General features: G+C 52.3%; 1 protein-coding gene across 1 annotated transcript in view; it reads right to left on the bottom strand.

The window, feature by feature from the left end:
* LOC140399924 (neuroblast differentiation-associated protein AHNAK-like) overlaps window positions 1-17,695 on the bottom strand; it is an 84,874-nt gene that overhangs the window by 23,883 nt on the left and 43,296 nt on the right. The window contains exons 2-4 of the mRNA XM_072489406.1: window positions 10,171-10,279; window positions 6,164-6,317; window positions 5,075-5,265 (exon numbers count right to left, since the gene is read on the bottom strand). Of these exons, the coding sequence (XP_072345507.1) occupies window positions 5,075-5,265; window positions 6,164-6,317 (345 nt within the window). The 5' untranslated portion in view covers window positions 10,171-10,279. The remainder of the gene's footprint in view (window positions 1-5,074; window positions 5,266-6,163; window positions 6,318-10,170; window positions 10,280-17,695) is intronic.

Here is a 17,695-nt window from a genome sequence, read left to right as displayed (position 1 = left end):
CAGCTGGTGTGGCAGTATGAGAGCTGGGAAGGGAATAAACTATAAACCAGTATACCTACTCTGAACCTGGTGCTGTGACTCTGCTGAGAGGATCAAGCTGATCTCTGATACCCACCCTCACCCACGTTTGGAACACCTACCAATACAGATACTCTAGCCTCACCCACCTCCTCCAGTATGTCCCATCCCACCCTCTCTGGCTATAGCATCTGGGTGGATTCTCTCTACTCACCTTCCCTTCTCCACCCCTTGACCCTAAAGCCCCTCAGAGCTAATTTTGCCGGACTCCCCTCCACCTTGCCCAGCCCACATTTGAAAGTTTTCAAAACTGATGAGAAGAGGGTGTAGATTGCTGGCAAGTGGAACCTGGTAGAGACGATTGTGCTAAGAATTGCACTAACAACCAAGTTAAGATCATCAGTCCATCCTGGGTGGCACGGTGGCAAGCACTGCTGCCTCACAGCGCCAGGGTCCCGTGTTCGATTCCTGGGCTCGGGTCACTGTCTGTGCGGAGTCTGCCCGTTCTCCCCCGTGTCTGCGTGGGTTACCTCCGGGCGCTCTGGTTTCCCCCCAGAAGTCCCGAAAGACGTGCTTGTTCGGTGAATTGGACATTCTGAATTCTCCCTCCGTGTACCCGAACAGGCGCCGGAGTGTGGCGACGAGGGGATTTTCACAGTAACTTCATTGCAGCGTTAATAAGTCCCTAACACATAGGAGCAGAATTAGACCACTTGGCCCATCGAATCTGCTCCCATTCAATCACAGCTGATATTTTTCTCATCCCCATTCTCTTGCCTTCTCCCCATAACTCCTGATCCCCTTATTGATCAACAACCTATCTATCTCTGTCTTAAAGACACTTAGTGATTTGGCCTCCACAGCCTTCTGCGGCAAAGAGTTCCACAGATTCACCACCCTCTGGCAGAAGAATTCTTCCTCATCTCTTTTAAAGGATCGCCCTATGTAAGCCAATTATTATTATTCGAAGGGCAGCACGACGGTGCAGTGGTTAGCACAGCTGCCTCACGGCGCCGAGGACCCGGGTTCAATTCCGGCCCCGGGTCATTGTCTGTGTGGAGTTTGCACATTCTCCCCGTGTCTGCATGGGTCTCATCCCCACAACCCAAAAGATGCGCAGGGTAGGTGGATCGGCCACGCTAAATTGCCCCTTAATTGGAAAAGAAAATAATTGGATACTATAATTCAGAATGTCAAAATTATTATTGGGCCCATCAAGTCTGCACCACTCCCCTGCCCTATCCCCGGAACCCCACCCAACCTGCACATCTTTAGACACTAAGGAGCAAATTAGCACGGCCAATCCACCTAACCCGCACATCTTTAGACACTAAGGAGCAAATTAGCACAGCCAATCCACCTAACCTGCACATCTTTGGACACTAAGGGACAATTTAGCGCGGCCAATCCACCTAACCCGCACATCTTTGGACACTAAGGGGCAATTTAGCACGGCCAATCCACCCAACCTGCACATCTTTGGACACTAAGGGGCAATTTAGCACGGCCAATCCACCTAACACGCACATATTTGGACACTAAGGGACAATTTAGCACGGCCAATCCACCTAACCTGCACATCTTTGGACGCTAAGAGACAATTTAGCACGGCCAATCCACCTAACCTGCACATCTTTGGACACTAAGGGGACAATTTAGCACGGCCAATCCACCTAACCTGCACATCTTTGGACACGAAGGGGCAATTTAGCACGGCCAATCCACCTAACCCGCACATCTTTGGACACTAAGGGGCAATTTAGCACGGCCAATCCACCTAACCTGCACATCTTTGGACGCTAAGAGACAATTTAGCACGGCCAATCCACCTAACCTGCACATCTTTGGACACTAAGGGGACAATTTAGCACGGCCAATCCACCTAACCTGCACATCTTTGGACACGAAGGGGCAATTTAGCACGGCCAATCCACCTAACCTGCACATATTTGGACACGAAGGGGCAAATTAGCACGGCCAATCCACCTAACCTGCACATCCTTGGACTTTGGGAGAAAACCGGAGCACCCGGAGGAATATAATATAATATAATCTTTATTGTCACTTGAAGGCTTATATTTTATTTTAATAAATTTAGAGTACCCAATTCATCTTTTCCAATTAAGGGGCAATTTAGCGTGGCCAATCCATCTACCCTGCACATCTTTTGGGTTGTGAGGGTGAAACCCACACAAACACAGGGAGAATGTACAAACTCCACCCAGACAGTGACCCAGAGCCGGGACCGAACCTGGGACCTCGGCGCCCTGAGCCAAGTAGGCTTACATTAACACTGCAATGAAGTTACTGTGAAAATCCCCTCGTCGCCACATTCCGGCGCCTGTTCGGGGACACGGAGGGAGAATTCAGAATGTCCAATTCACCCAACAAGCACGTCTTTCGGGGACTTGTGGGAGGAAACCGGAGCGCCCGGAGGAAACCCACGCAGGCACGGAGGAGAACGGGCAGACTCCACACAGACAGTGACCCGAGGCCGGCAATCGAACCCGGGACTCTGATGCTGTGGTGAAGCATCAGTGCTAACCACTGTGCGACTGTGCCACCCAAATCCACGCAAACACGGGGAGAACGGGCAAACTCCACACAGACAGTCACCCGAGGCTGGAATCGAACCAGGGTCCCTGGCGCGGTGAGGCAGCGGCACTAACTGCCGTGCCGCCCATGTCTCTTCAGTGATACTCAAATTCTGTACCACCAAGCAATTATGTTGGAGGTTTTGAAAAGAGAAACATTTTAAGAGTGCTAACTGCTCACCCATGATGGTGCAGTAGCTTCACTAGAGGAACACGCAATTTCAGTATGGTCATTTTGTATCACCAATTTCCATTTTAAATGTGGATATTGGAATGGGTAATGAAAAAAAAGAGGGAGCGCAGCGAAGGTTCGCCAGACTGATTCCTGGGATGGGCGGGATTGTCGTATGAGGAGAGATTGGGTCGACTGGGCCCCTATTCACTGGAGTTCAGAAGAATGAAAGGGGCTCGAATTGAAACAAATAAAATTCTGACAAGGCTGGACCGACTGGACAGAGGGATATTTCCCTTCGGCTAGAGGGGTCTAGAACAAGGGGTCACCTTCTCAGGATACGGGGGCCGGCCATTTAGGACTGAGATAAGGAGAAATTTCTTCACTCGGGGAAGGAGTCGGCCATTTTGGGGACCGAGATGAGGAGAGGTTGCTTCACTCAGGGAAGGAGTCGGCCATTTTGGGGACCGAGATAAGGAGAGGTTGCTTCACTCGGAAGGAGTCGGCCATTTTGGGGACTGAGATGAGGAGAGGTTGCTTCACTCAGGGAAGGAGTCAGCCATTTTGGGGACCGAGATGAGGAGAGGTTGCTTCACTCAGGGAAGGAGTCGGCCATTTTGGGGACTGAGATGAGGAGAGGTTGCTTCACTCAGGGAAGGAGTCAGCCATTTTGGGGACCGAGATGAGGAGAGGTTGCTTCACTCAGGGAAGGAGTCGGCCATTTTGGGGACCGAGATGAGGAGAGGTTGCTTCACTCAGGGAAGGAGTCGGCCATTTTGGGGACCGAGATGAGGAGAGGTTGCTTCACTCAGGGAAGGAGTCGGCCATTTTGGGGACCGAGATGAGGAGAGGTTGCTTCACTCAGGGAAGGAGTCGGCCATTTTGGGGACCGAGATGAGGAGAAATTTCTTCACCCAGCGGGTGGTGAACCTGTGGAATTCTCTACCACAGAAGTTCGTGGAGGCCAAGTCACTGGATATATTTCAGAAGGGAATAGATAGATTTCTGGACTCTAAAGGTGTTAAGAGGTATGGGGAGAGCACGGGAGTGTGGAGTTGAGATAGACGATCAGCCGCAATCATGGGGAATGGTGGCGCAAGCTTGAAGGGCCAAGTGGCCTACTCCTATTTTTTATGTAAAAGGTGTTGTGAGTGGTGCACGGATGTTAGCAAAGCAGCAAAAGCAAAGCGAAACAAGTCGGGAATGTTGTTGTCACAAGGAACGATGTAAAAAAAGATGTGCGTTACAATTAATACTGTTGACTTACAACTCCATCACCCGTGGCAGCATCATTGTAAGGCGAAAGCGGAGATGCGACCACCCTTGTGACCATCGAGACCCACCAGAAGAGATGCATTTCACCAGTGCCTCTAGAGGGCAGCATTTGTAGCAGAGGAAGGAGAAAGTCCAGGCCTCTCCCCAGTTACTGGAGACCACAGCAATTTTTCCGAAGACGATTTTTCACGCCATAGACTGCATCCTTCCATTTCTTTTATTTTGTGAGCCCTGCAATTTCTCTCTCTTCTCCTCCAACCCCCCCCCCCCCCCCTCCCCTCCCCCCCCCCCCCCGCCCCCTTCTCCCGAAGGTGTTGTCACCTGGCCGCTCACTAAAAGAGGCCCATCATTATGCTCGGCTGACTGGGTGAACAACAGTATCCAACTGGCGGGCGCCAACCCAGCAGAACCCGGTCCCCTCCACGCGCTCCCCACGTTACTCATTTCGATCGGGAGAGTCGGAAACCCTGGACAACGTTTCCTTCGTTGATCCAAGGCACTGAGGCCAACCAGGGCGCCCCACGCAATGTCCAAAAACAGAGCTACCCGTTCAGCACAGGCCCGCTCTGTAAGCCTATAAGGTGCGGGGGGGGGGGGGCTTCTGTGTGACCGTTATTTAACAGTACAATCCCACTCACTCACCAGCTATGTAAGCAGCCTGAAAATAAAGCTGCCAAATGCTGCTTTCAAAATCTAGAGCTGGATTTCCTTCCCCCCCCCCCCGGCCCCTCCAAAACCCAGCGGGCTTTCCCGCACAGGCGGCAGCTCGTCACTGGCCGGTCACGCGAAGGCAATGGAGTTTCCCGTGGCCCGACAGCCGCGCACCGACGGGGAACCCGCTGACGGTGACCCCAGGCCTCCTCGCTGTGCCATGCGATGTAAACCCACAAAACCAGGAGCTTGCCGACATTCCAGACCCGTCCTCCCCTGAAGTAGCACCGTCCCACAACTCCGAATTGCAATTTCTTTAAAAAAATCATCTTAATATGACTTTACTCAAGGCGGCCACACGTACCAGCACAGCACCTGGACTCGTAGCCTCCATCCGTTCCGGGTTCCAGGAATAACTCCCCCCGGGAGAAAGCTTTTCTCCCTTCCGGTGTAGCTTGAGTCCGACGGTGTGTCGATCCACGGTCTGCAGTATTTTCTGCGCCTCGTCATATCCCATCTCATCAAAATAGATCGTTGCACTCACAATCTGGTCACCTTGGAGACGGGGGGGGGGTTGAAAAAAAAGAGAACGAGGGCGTCAGAGCCTGAAACTGCAAAGGATCATCTTTGTGAAAGCGCCGTTTAGTGCGATCCTGCGATTGCGCAAGAATGATCCCTTCGGGGGGGGGGCCGGATTTTTACCCCGCCCCGTTAGCCGTCGGGGAGAATGGCGATGCAGGAACAATATCTGGCGAGAATCGGGGGACGCGACTCGCTGGCGAGAAGCTTCATTTAAATACTTCTTACAAATAAAGTTAGAGTACCCAATTATGGGTTTTTTTCCAATCAAGGGGCAATTTAGCGAGGCCAACTCACCTACCCTGCACATCTTTGTGTTGTGGGAGTGAGACCCATGCAGACAATGTGCAAACTCCAAATGGACAGTGACGCAGTGCCGGGATCGAACCCGGGTCCTCGGCAGCAGTGCTCACCACTGTGCCAGCGTGCCGCCCTAATAATTTAAACTTACTGGTACAGATTACATGGAGGCTGATGTGTAAAGTAATCGTACAACGATGCATACCTTTGTGCTGGGGCCTGAAACTGACTAACAAGCGTTCCCTGACAGTACTGCAATTGTACTCTGAGTGACCTCAGCGTGACCGCATTGATAATTAGAGTTTGCAGAAGAGTGGGAGAGATGTTACAAACCAAATAGCTTTCCCTGATAGTACTGCAATTACATTCTGAGTGACCTCAGCGCGCATTAACTCAACAATAATTAGACTCAGCAGCTTTGAAGCGACATAACTAATGTAGTGAAATAAAACAGTCTAAAATGTAGCCTAACAGTTCTGTCCCTGTTGAAGAATTAGACCATTAGTTCAGAGTGTTCTACCCCAGCCTTGAACGAGGGCAAGGAAAACCATCAATTAGAAAGCAGCACCAATACCTTCCTTCATCACTCCACTCTTTCCTGCTGGAGAATTCTGCACCACATCCTTGATAAAGATCCCCTCGTCATCACCACTAATACTGAATCCATGTGCAGCCGCTCCCGTCCAGTTTGGGAGCAGCACATCGAGATCATCCTCCTTTTTAGCCATCTGCCAAAATCAAAGAAAAAGCAAAGTATTGGCCAAGCTGCGGGAAAAAAGGATAACTGGAAGGTCAGAGGTGTATCATAGGGCGACACGGTGGGCACAGTGGGTTAGCACGGCTGCCTCACAGCGCCAGGGCCCTCGGTTCGATTCCGACCTTGGGTGACTGGCTGTGTGGAGTTTTCATCATCTCCCCCGGTGTCTGCGTTGGTTTCCTCCGGGTGCTCCGGTTTCCTCCCACAGTCCACAGATCATATCACAGTGCAGAAGATGGCCATTCGGCCCACCGAGTCTGCACCGGCCCTCTGAAAGAGCACTCCACCCAAGCGCAATTCCCCGCCCTATCCCTATGACCCCTTAACCTAACCTGCACACCTATGTACACTAAGGGGCAATTTAACACGGCCAATCCACCTAACCTGCACATCTTTGGACTGTGGGAGGAAACCGGAGCACGCGGAGATGTGCAGGTTAAATTAATTGCCTTTTAGTGTCCAAAAAGGTTAGGTGGGGTTACAGGGAGAGGGAGGGGACTGGGCCGAGGTAGAGTGCTCTTTTGGAGGATTGGTGCAGAATGGCCTCCTTCTGGACTGTAGGGATTCTAGATCATCAGGGTGCCTGAATCCTCAACAAGAATATTGCCCCTGCTTGCGTTAAAAGCCAAGTTCGACACAGGGTAATTGTGAGGTGATACATTTTGGGTAAGAACATTGAAAGAGTTGATGCAAGCTGAATGGTTCAATCTTAAAGGGGTTGCAAGAAGAGAGAGACCTGGAGGAGTTTTTTTTCCCCCAAGGTGGAAGGAAAACATAACTTATGGGATCCTGGTTAAGTCAAGGAAGTCATGATTTATGAACCATCATGTCGTATCCCCCACGAAGACCAGTGGGAAATCATTATTGATCTGCCCGTGGGGCTTGCAGAGTAGGAGCTTCCCAGGTATGATGGACTTGTCATATGGGGAGCGGTTGAGGACTCTGGGTCTGTACTCGATGCAAGTTTAGAAGGATGAGGGGGGGATCTCATTGAAACTTACAGGATACCGAGAGGCCCGGGTAGAGTGGACGTGGAAAGGGTGTTTCCACTTGTCGGAAAAACTAGAAACCGAGGGCACATCCTCAGACTGAAGGGACGATCCTTTAAAACAGAGATGGGGAGGAATCTCTTCAGCCAGAGGGTGTTGAATCTGTGGAACTCATTGCCGCAGAAGGTTGCGGAGGCCAAGTCCCCTGCTCAGTGGGCGAATGCGCTGTCCGGTGTGTTACCTAGTCATATAGACCAGCAACAACTCGCATTCCAACTCCCTGAGCTATGTTAGCCATCAGGGTGCAACCAAAATGACCCACGCAAGCTGAAGCTGTACAATTGTTGGCGTTGGGACAGGGGACAGATATTGGGCTTCGGGGCGATGCCTCCACAGCCTGCCACCGCCCAGTCCCGATGCTCAAACGAGGAGACTGACAACCTGGGCAAAGTGGCTACCTAGGCAACCCTCAGCAACTTGAACACGGATAAATTAGAGCACGATGAGTCTGCAATGTAAATATGGACACGGGAATTTGTAAAGGCGGGAAAATTCCGGCCAATACAAAGTGCGTATTTGTCGATGGGAATTGCATTATCATAGATTATCATAGAATTTACAGTGCAGAAGGAGGCCATTCGGCCCATCGAGTCTGCACCGGCTCTTAGAAAGAGCACCCCGCCCAAGCCCACACCTCCACCCTATCCCTGTAACCCAGTAACCCCACCTAATCTTTTTGGACACATAGACATAGAACATACAGTACAGGAGGCCATTCGGCCCATCGAGTCTGCACCGACCCACTTAAGCCCTCACTTCCACCCTATCCCCGTAACCCAAAAACCCCTCCTAACCTTTTTGGTTACTAAGGGCAATTTAGCGCGGCCAATCCACCGAGCCTGCAGGTCATTGGGCTGTGGGAGGAACCGGAGCACCCGGAGGAAACCCACGCAGACAGGGGGGGAGAACGTGCAGACTCCGCACAGACAGTGACCCAAGCCCGGGAATTGAACCCGGGACCCTGGCGCTGTTAGCCACAGTGCTGCCCACTTGTGCTGCCGTGCCGCCCTTCGTTATACAAGCTATCATAGAATTTACAGTGCAGAAGGAGGACATTCGGCCCAATGAGTTCTGCACCGCCTCTTGGCGGCGTAGTGGCATTGTCACTGAGCTAGCAAACCAGACTGATGCGAAATCTGAATTCAGCAGAAATCTGGAATTGAAAAAAAGTTCAACGACGACCCCATGATGCCGCCATCGATTGTCGTTCTAAGAAAGCCCCCATCTGGTTCGCTAATGTCCTTTAGGGGAAGGAAATCTGCCGTCTTTGCCTGGTCTGGCCTACGCGTGACTCCGGACACCCCCCCCCCCAACAGCAACGTGGCTGACCCTTAACCACCCCCTCAAGGGGCAATTCGGGATGGGCCATAATTGGAGGCACATCCTGCGCCCATGTCTCGCGAACGACTAAAGGAAAAAGAGGCCGAAAGATTTAAAAACGGACGCGATGCAACAACACCACCGCCGGAAGGGCCTGATTACGGCGTGACAAGTTACAACAGGAACTTCCAGGTGTAAAGTTAGGCAGGGGAATGGGCAGAAGGAAAAGGTGACAACGGGGAAGGCCTTGTAGCCAACACCCTGGCATCGGGCAGAATCTCTTACCTGCCCCCTGTGCTGCGTGTTTTCCCACAGCCTGCCATTGGCCAGCGGCAGGAGCTTCCGGCGTATTCCGTTGATCGCAACTGGGGACCTCCGGGGAAAATCCCACCCATTGATTTTTAATATATCATAACGGTCCCATTCTCTCATTTTGAGGTGGGTTTGCTCAAGCTTTTAATTCTACTTTTTGCGCCAGTTAATTTTTTTAAATTCCCCAGCAACAAAAAATACTCTTTAATCGGCTTCATGATGCTCCTGAACTCTCTAACCGTCTTGGAAATGACCAATTCTAAATTAGTAGACTTGGAGATCGTAAAAGGACAGATCTTCAATAGCAGAATGGAAGTACTTCACACGGAGTGACGCTCCTGTTCAAATTAAGCTGGGGATCATCTGACTTGACTGTAACCAGTGCCATGGGGGCTCTGATATTTATGGAATAAGCGGCGACTTTCAATTGCAATGTGTTCACAAACTGTGCCTCCAGAGTTTGAGGAGGAGATGATCAGAAAGGACTGTCATGGGAGTGTCCCTTTTGGAAAAGCTTTTTGTCTTATCACATGGCTTCAGTGATGTCATTTGTGTGGGTGGAGCTGGGCTGTGGCTCTGAGAGTTTTTACTTTCGCTTTGAGTTTGGACTGGTTTAAACTGCACAGGTCGAAAGAAGTGCCTTTCTCTATCTTCATTTTAAAAACAGTTCCGGACTGCTTGGTAGCTTAAAAGAGATAATTGCTCTCTGGAAGTAATTCAAATCTGCCGTTTGAAAAGGGGAACAAGAGTATCAATAACAAATCTTATACCAGTAAGTGTGCCGTGTGCTGGGCCACACCTTGGAAAAGGGGTTTCTGGGTTTACTTGGATTTTATTATTGAATTGGAACAGTTAAGGGGGGGATTCATTAAGGGTTATACATCGATTACTGTAGCTGTGTGGGGTCTCTATGTTTGTAAGCGATACAAATTCTTGCTGTGTGTGTTTATACAAATGTTAACTAAATTCTTAGAGTAAAGTTTTCTTTTGATTAAAAGCGCCTAAGAATAACACCTAGAAAGGCGTTATTGTGCCTACCTTGTGCCCATCGTAGTCAAATTCAATAAACAGTTATAGGGCAGGTGAACTCCATAATATACTTTGGGGTTATTTAAACCCTTGCCCATGACAGGGCGTACATACCTTTGTGCAGTCTCTCCGGCTCCGGAAGTATGAAACTAAATCGCTGCTGTTTCTTTGGCTGGTACAAGGTCTGTTGCTTCACCTTTGTGCTTGCTTTGGGCTCACAACACTGGAAGAGAGGAGCAACAGCAACAGTCAGAATGTTTAATTGAAGCCCACACACACACACACACACAAACCATCCGCAAATCTGAATGATGGATTGCCATAAAAACGCAACTGGTTTAGGGAAAGGGAAAATCTGCCCCGCTTACCCCGTCTAAGACCTAGGTGATTGCTACACGTGACTCCATCCCACATACCCGGCGCTGTCTCTATCCTCTCCGGACTGGCCCAGGCAAGCCACTTGAGAAGACCCATCACAGGTTCCTCTGGGGACAGGACCCAAGTAGCAAAAGAGGGCTTTACACTGTACGTACCTCTTGCCTATCTGGAACGGTCCATCCGAAATGGTACAGAACTCTCTGACTTGCAAGAGCAAGGCCTCACCTGAGCTGTCCCAGCACCACAAGGCAGCAAGCACCAACAGTGCAGGATCTCAGCTCTTGGTTTTTGTCAGATTAATGTCAACCGACTACAGTTGGCCTCGATAGGCCGGGTCAAGGAAAGGCGAACTGAACTAACGCGTCGTACTCCTGGAATGTGAGCGTCAGGTGAGAGTGGGGTCAGACTAGGCCGCAATAATGGCCACCGTGGTTTATTGGCCGCACAGCACCAATTCAAACTGTTTGGGGAGGCACAGTGGTTAGCACCGCTGCCTCACAGCACCAGGGACCCGGGTTCAATTCCGGCCTCGGGTGACTTGTCTGTCTGGAGTCTACACGTTCTCACCCCCATGTGTGCGTGGGTTTCCTCCGGGTGCTCCGGTTTCCTCCCACGGCCCAAAGATGTGCAGGGTAGGTGGATTGGCCGTGCTAAATTGTCCCTTAGTGTCCAAAGATGTGCAGGTTAGGTGGATTGGCCGTGCTAAATTGTCCCTTAGTGTCCAAAGATGTGCAGGTTGGGTGGATTGGCCATGCTAAATTGTCCCTTAGTGTCCAAAGATGTGCAGGTTGGGTGGGTTGGCCGTGCTAAATTGCCCCTTAGTGTCCAAAGATGTGCAGGTTAGGTGGATTGGCCGTGCTAAATTGTCCCTTAGTGTCCAAAGATGTGCAGGTTAGGTGGACTGGCCGTGCTAAATTGTCTCTTAGTGTCCAAAGATGTGCAGTTTAGGTGGATTGGCCGTGCTAAATTGTCCCTTAGTGTCCAAAGATGTGCAGGTTGGGTGGATTGGCCGTGCTAAATTGTCCCTTAGTGTCCAAAGATGTGCAGGTTGGGTGGATTGGCCGTGCTAAATTGTCCCTTAGTGTCCAAAGATGTGCAGGTTAGGTGGATTGGCCGTGCTAAATTGTCCCTTAGTGTCCAAAGATGTGCAGGTTAGGTGTGCCGCTTTAGGCAAAACAGCATCCTCCTGTTCGGCAAACCCTGTCTGTGATAGTCACTTCCATGGACTTCCTCATGAGGAAACGCCACTCAAGGCGGGGCCCGGTAGCCACCAACCAGGGAAGTATTCCTCAGCAGGTATCAGCACCTTCAGGAGAAGGAAACGCTTGCTGTCGACATTGGGAGTTTCCCTGGACTCCTCCAGCCACTCTCGGGAGAGATTTGTGAAACCCTTGCAGGACCTCAGCCCCAGGGCGCCTGGAATAGCTGGCCTTGTTCCTCCCCCCCCCCCCCCCCCCCCGCGTTCAAACATCCTTCACTTTGATGAGTACAAAAGTTCAAAAAGAACCTGGGCCAGAACAATATGCCTTGGAAACAGAATTTTTTTTCTTTGCTCCGGTTATATTCAGTGTTTTGACAGCTGCGAAGGAAGTGCTGCGTTCAAAGGGTCAAATCCAGTCCTATCCAGCGATTATCCAAGGTTGCCTCTCCCCCCCCCCCCCCCCAGATACACGGCGTGCTGGGATCAATCTCGCACTGGCTGTCAACACAAAGCCAACAACTGCACTTCTAATGTGACAAAGCTCTGTTTTAATCTGATTGCAACCTCCCTGGCTATCACCAAAAAAAAAATCCTTCCTTGGTGAAGGAACGGCACATGTTCAGTACCAAAGAATTTCTTGCTGATTTAGGTAACTCTACCAGGATCTACAACAGTAAGCGTGTGTCCCCTTGTTTGTTTGCAGTCTGTGTTGCGTGAGGAAACTTAAAGCGAACCAAAAGAATCTTTCAAAAAAAGGCTTCGGTCCCTCGCGGGCAGCACGGTAACATAGTGGTTAGCACAGTGGCTTCACAGCCCCAGGGTCCTGGGTTTGATTCCCGGCTTGGGTCACTGTCTGTGCGGAGTCTGCACGTTCTCCCCCCGTGTCTGCGTGGGTTTCCTCCGGGCGCTCCGGTTTCCTCCCACAGTCCAAAGATGTGCAGGTTAGGTGGATTGGCCGTGCTAAATTGCCCCTTAGTGTCCAAAGATGTGCAGGTTGGGTGGATTGGCTGTGTTAAATTGCCCCTTAGTGTCCAAAGATGTGCAGGTTAGATGGATTGGCCGTGCTAAATTGCCCCTTAGTGTCCAAAGATGTGCAGGTTGGGTGGATTGGCCGTGCTAAATTGTCCCTTAGTGTCCAAAGATGTGCAGGTTAGGTGGATTGACCGTGCTAAATTGCCCCTTAGTGTCCAAAGATGTGCAGGTTAGGTGGATTGGCCGTGCTAAATTGTCCCCTTAGTGTCCAAAGATGTGCAGGTTAGGTGGATTGGCCGTGCTAAATTGCCCCTTAGTGACCAAAGATGTGCAGGTTAGGTGGATTGGCCGTGCTAAATTCACCCTTAGTGTCCAAAGGTGTGCAGGTTAGGGTGGATTGGTCGTGATAAATTGTCCCTTAGCGTCCAAAAAATGGGGTGGGGTTACTGGGTTATGGGTATGGGGTGTGGGCTTGGATAGGGTGCTCTTTCCAAGGGCCGGTGCAGACCCAATGGGCCGAATGGCCTCCTTCTGCACTGTAGGCTTTGAAAGCAGACCAAGGCAGGCCAGCAGCACGGTTCAATTCCCGTACCAGCCTCCCCGAACAGGCGCCGGAATATGGCGACTAGGGGCTTTTCACAGTCCACTTCATTTGAAGCCTACTTGTGACAATAAGCGATTTCTACTTCTTCTAAATTCTATGAAACTTGTCAATTCACTGCCTAGCTGGAACTGATTCATCTAAACCCAGTGTTCCCAGCGTCAGCTGGGCTTGGCTTAGATTCCTCCCAGCAGCCAAGCAACTAGCCCACTATCTTGGCCCACATGAAGGATTGGGTTTGAGGTATCGGAGGGCTTCATGGGAACGTCTATCTCGCCATGACATCGGAAGAAAAATCATAAAAAGCCTTGAAACCGGTTTGAGAAGTTTTCATTACAAGTAAACGAATCAAATTCCGGCATGCACCAAAGTACATCAAAAACGGTTTATTCGGGCGGCACGGCGTCGCAGTGGTTAGCACGGCTGCCTCACGGTGGCCAAGGACCCGGGTTCGATCCCGGCCCCGGGTCACCGTCCGGTGTGGAGTTTGCACATTCTCCCTGCGTCTGCGTGGGTCTCACCCCCACAACCCAAAGATTCTTTTAGTTAATTGAAGAGTACACATATTGGGCGGGATTCTCCACGCCCGCGCCCGAAACGCCCGCGCTGTCGTGAACGCCGTCGAGGTTCACGCCGGCGCGAAACGGCCCCCGATCCCGAACGATTCAGGCCCCCACAATGGGCCAGGATCGGGGCCAGCGTCACCTACACGCGCCAGGCCTTGTCGCCGCGTTAAGGCGGCGCCGCATAGTCGACGCGGCCGACGCCGCATAACTGGCGTCACCCGCGGCATGCGCGGGTTGCCGTCCTGTCTAAGTCCGCCCCGCAAGAAGATGGCGGACGGATCTTGCGGGGCCGCGGAAGGAAGGAGGTCCTCCTTCAGAGAGGACGGCCCGACGATCGGTGGGCGCCGATCGCGGGCCAACCCACAATTGAGGTACCCCCCCGATGCAGGATCCCCCCTGCCCCCCACCCACAGGCCGCCCCCCCCCAGCGTTCACGCGCCCGCCCCACGACTGCAGCGGACCAGGTGTGGACGGCGCCGGGGGGAACCCGCCGTTTTGGCCTGGCCGCTCGGCCCATCCGGGCCTCAGAATATCGGGGGTGCCGGAGAATCGCCATTTTGGGTGTCTCGGCGATTCTCCGGCCCGCGGAACTCGATGGGGGCTGTTCTCCGCCGCTCGGGAGAATCGCGGGAGGGGCGGTCGCACCAGCGACCCGGGAAATTTTGGCGGCCCAGGCGATTCTCCCAACTGGCGCGGGAGTGGAGAATCTCGCCCATTATTTTTTTCAATCTAGGTTCAATTTAGCCTGACCAATCCACCTACCCTGCCCACAACTCAAATATATGCAGGGTAGGTGGATTGGCCACGCTAAATCGGCCCTTAATTGAAAACATTTTTTAAAATGGTTTCGTCACTGAGCTGTCCAAAATCCTGCTTCCAACCATTTGTGGAATTGTACAAGATTTGATTTTTATTCATTTCGAACGGGAGAGATCATAATAATAATTTTTTAATGTCACAAGTGGGCTTACATTAACGCTGCAATGAAGTCACTGTGACCCCTCGTCGCCACATTCCGGCGCCTGTTCGGGTGCACGGAGGGAGAATTCGGAATGTCCGATTCACCCAACAAGCACGTCTTTCGGGACTTATGGGAGGAAACCGGAGCGCCCGGAGGAAACCCACGCAGACACGGGGGGGGGGGGAGGGGGCAGAACGAGCAGACTCCGCATGGACAGTGACCCAAGCCCGGGAATCGAACCTGGGACCCTGGAGCTGTGAAGCAACCATCACCTGAGTCAAGTATATCTTCCTGCTCGTCATGTCAACGTTGACTCAGTGTAGCTCTCTCAGCTCTCCTAAACCAGCCCCAACCACTACCAGGGTATTCAAACAGCAGGAGGTTTCCGCTGGTGTCTAGGCCAACATTCCCTCCCTCAATAAATGGCACCAAAAGCAGATTTAATGGGCCATTCATCTCAACTGTTGCTAATGGGATTGGGCTGTGTGTATTTGTCTGCCATGTTTGCGTACAGAACAACACTTCTGAAGGTGGTTGTGAAGCACTTTGAGATGCTGGCAAGGGGCGTGATTAAATGCTAGGTCAATACAAGCTCTTTATTCTACCATCTTTGCTTGTCCAGCTTTGTCAGCAAACCACCTGCATACAGTAGAATTTCCATAGGACGGCAAAACCACCCCAAACCACATTCCGACAGGGCGACACAATCCTGGGAGAGCTTTAGTCATACATCAGTAACAATGAGCTATCTCAATGGAGCGTTAAAGCTCAGGTGTTTAGTTTCCTTCACCAACAAGGACACGAAGAACAGCCCCTCCCTCGCGACTGCGACAAAACCATAGAATCGTAGAATTCACAGTGCAGAAGGAGGCCATTCGGCCCATCGAGTCAGCCCCAGACCTTTGAAAGAGCGCCCTACCCAAGCCCACACCTCCCCCCTATCCCAGTAACCCCACTCAGATCCTTTGAGGAAGGAAAGCCTGCCACCTTACTCAGTCTGGTCTACATGTGACTCCCGGACCCCACAGCTCTGTGGTTGACGCTCAGCCACAACAGCTCAGTCAACAAGGAGGGAAACCAGATGGACCACCCAACATCAACGTCATCACCAGACGCCAACCCTCCGCGCCCTGCAACGTTCTCCTCGCTGGCACATGGGGGGGGGGGATGTGCCCAAGTCGGGAGAGCTGCCTCACAAACTAGCAGAGCACCCGCCGGGCGCAGTCACCCTCGCCGAATCACACCTCGCCGACAATGTGTCGGACACCGCCATCCCCCCCCGTCCCTGGGTATGTCCTATTCTACCGGGGGGGGGGGGGGCATTCCGCCAAAGGTGACAGCGCAGTGCTGCAGAACCCGGACCTCATGAAGCCTGATGGCATCATGTCAAAACATGCACAAGGAGGGCCGCACGGTGGCGCAGTGGGTCAGCCCCGCTGCCTCACGGCGCCGAGGTCCCGGTTCGATCCCGGCTCCGGGGCACCGTCCGCGCGTGGAGTTTGCACGTTCTCCCGTGTCTGCGTGGGTTCCCCCCCCCCCCCCCCCCCCCCCTCCTCCCCACAACCCAAAGATGCGCTGGGTTTAGGCGGGTTGAACACGCTAAATTGCCCCCTTCATTGGAAAAAACGAATTGGGTGGCAAGGGCACAACGGGTATTCTGGGGGGGGGGGGACCGGGACACTTTAATCTTCGTCACCAAGAGTGGCTTGGTAGTGCTGACCGCGTTGGCTGAATCCTTAAAGGACCGAGTTGTGAGGCTAGCTTTGCAGCAGGCGGGAGGAAACCCTCGAGAGGGGGAAAACCTCCTTGAGCTCGGCCTCGCTCATCCACGCATTGCGGAAGCATCTGCCTCCGACGTCATTGGCAGCAGTGGAACTCCTCCACATTGAGGATACCCTCCTTCTGTTGTCTGACACGAACACGGTGCTAAATGGGATCGATTTCCAACAGATGTTTGTCGCGTTCCAAAACTGGGTATCCAAGAGGCACTTGGAGCAATTGGCAACAGCAGAACTATATAAAACCACAATCTAGAAACCTCATGGCCCGGCATATTCCCCCCACCCCCACCGTTGCCCTCAAGCCAGGGGATCAACCCTGGTTCAATGCAGAGTGCAGGCCCCTGGCCTGGCAGACAGCCGAAGCAGCAAAAGCGATAGACAACAGATCGGATCTAAACTTCGTAGTTCTACCACATCCAGCCATGAAGGAGGAGCCCCAGCGCATCAGTGCGAAAGACAAGGCTGAAGCATTTGCAACCATTTTTGTCCCGAAGTGCCGTGGCCAATCCACCTCACCCGGCACATCTTTGGGTCGTGGGGGCGAAGCCCACGCAGACACGGGGGGGGAGAATGTGCAAACTCCACACACGGACAGTGGCCCGGGACCGGGATTCGAACCCGGGGGTCCTCGGCGCCGCAGTGCTAGCCACTGCGCCGCGTGCCGTCTCCGGAAAACCTCCCGGTTATGTCCTGTCTACAAAAAAAAAACAGGAAAAAAAATCCAAGCCCGCAACTCCTGCCCCGCCGGTCCGCACTCGGATGATGATTCAGCTCCTGCCCTCATTCCAACCTTGGTCCATGCACGGTTGCGACGAACGGTTACTGGAACACTGTCCCCTTGTCATCATGTAAGGTGATGTCCCCTTTAAGACCGAGCTTGGAGCCCTGGGGGACTCCGCTCCGGCTCCGCCCACCTGGGAGCCGTATATAAGGGGCCGCCTTGTGGGCGGCACCCCAGTTAGCACCCGTCTCGGCACCAGACTAGTTCTTAGCTTATTAAAGCCTTAGAACATAGAACATAGAACAATACAGCGCAGTACAGGCCATTCGGCCCACGATGTTGCACCGAAACAAAAGCCATCTAACCTACACTATGCCATTATCATCCATATGCTTATCCAATAAACTTTTAAATGCCCTCAATGTTGGCGAGTTCACTCCTGTTGCAGGTAGGGCATT

Source organism: Scyliorhinus torazame, chromosome 24, assembly GCF_047496885.1.
Source record: "Scyliorhinus torazame isolate Kashiwa2021f chromosome 24, sScyTor2.1, whole genome shotgun sequence".
NCBI lineage: Eukaryota > Metazoa > Chordata > Chondrichthyes > Carcharhiniformes > Scyliorhinidae > Scyliorhinus > Scyliorhinus torazame.
The sequence above is the reverse complement of the archived record's forward strand: the minus strand, read 5'-3'. Positions and strand labels throughout refer to the sequence as shown.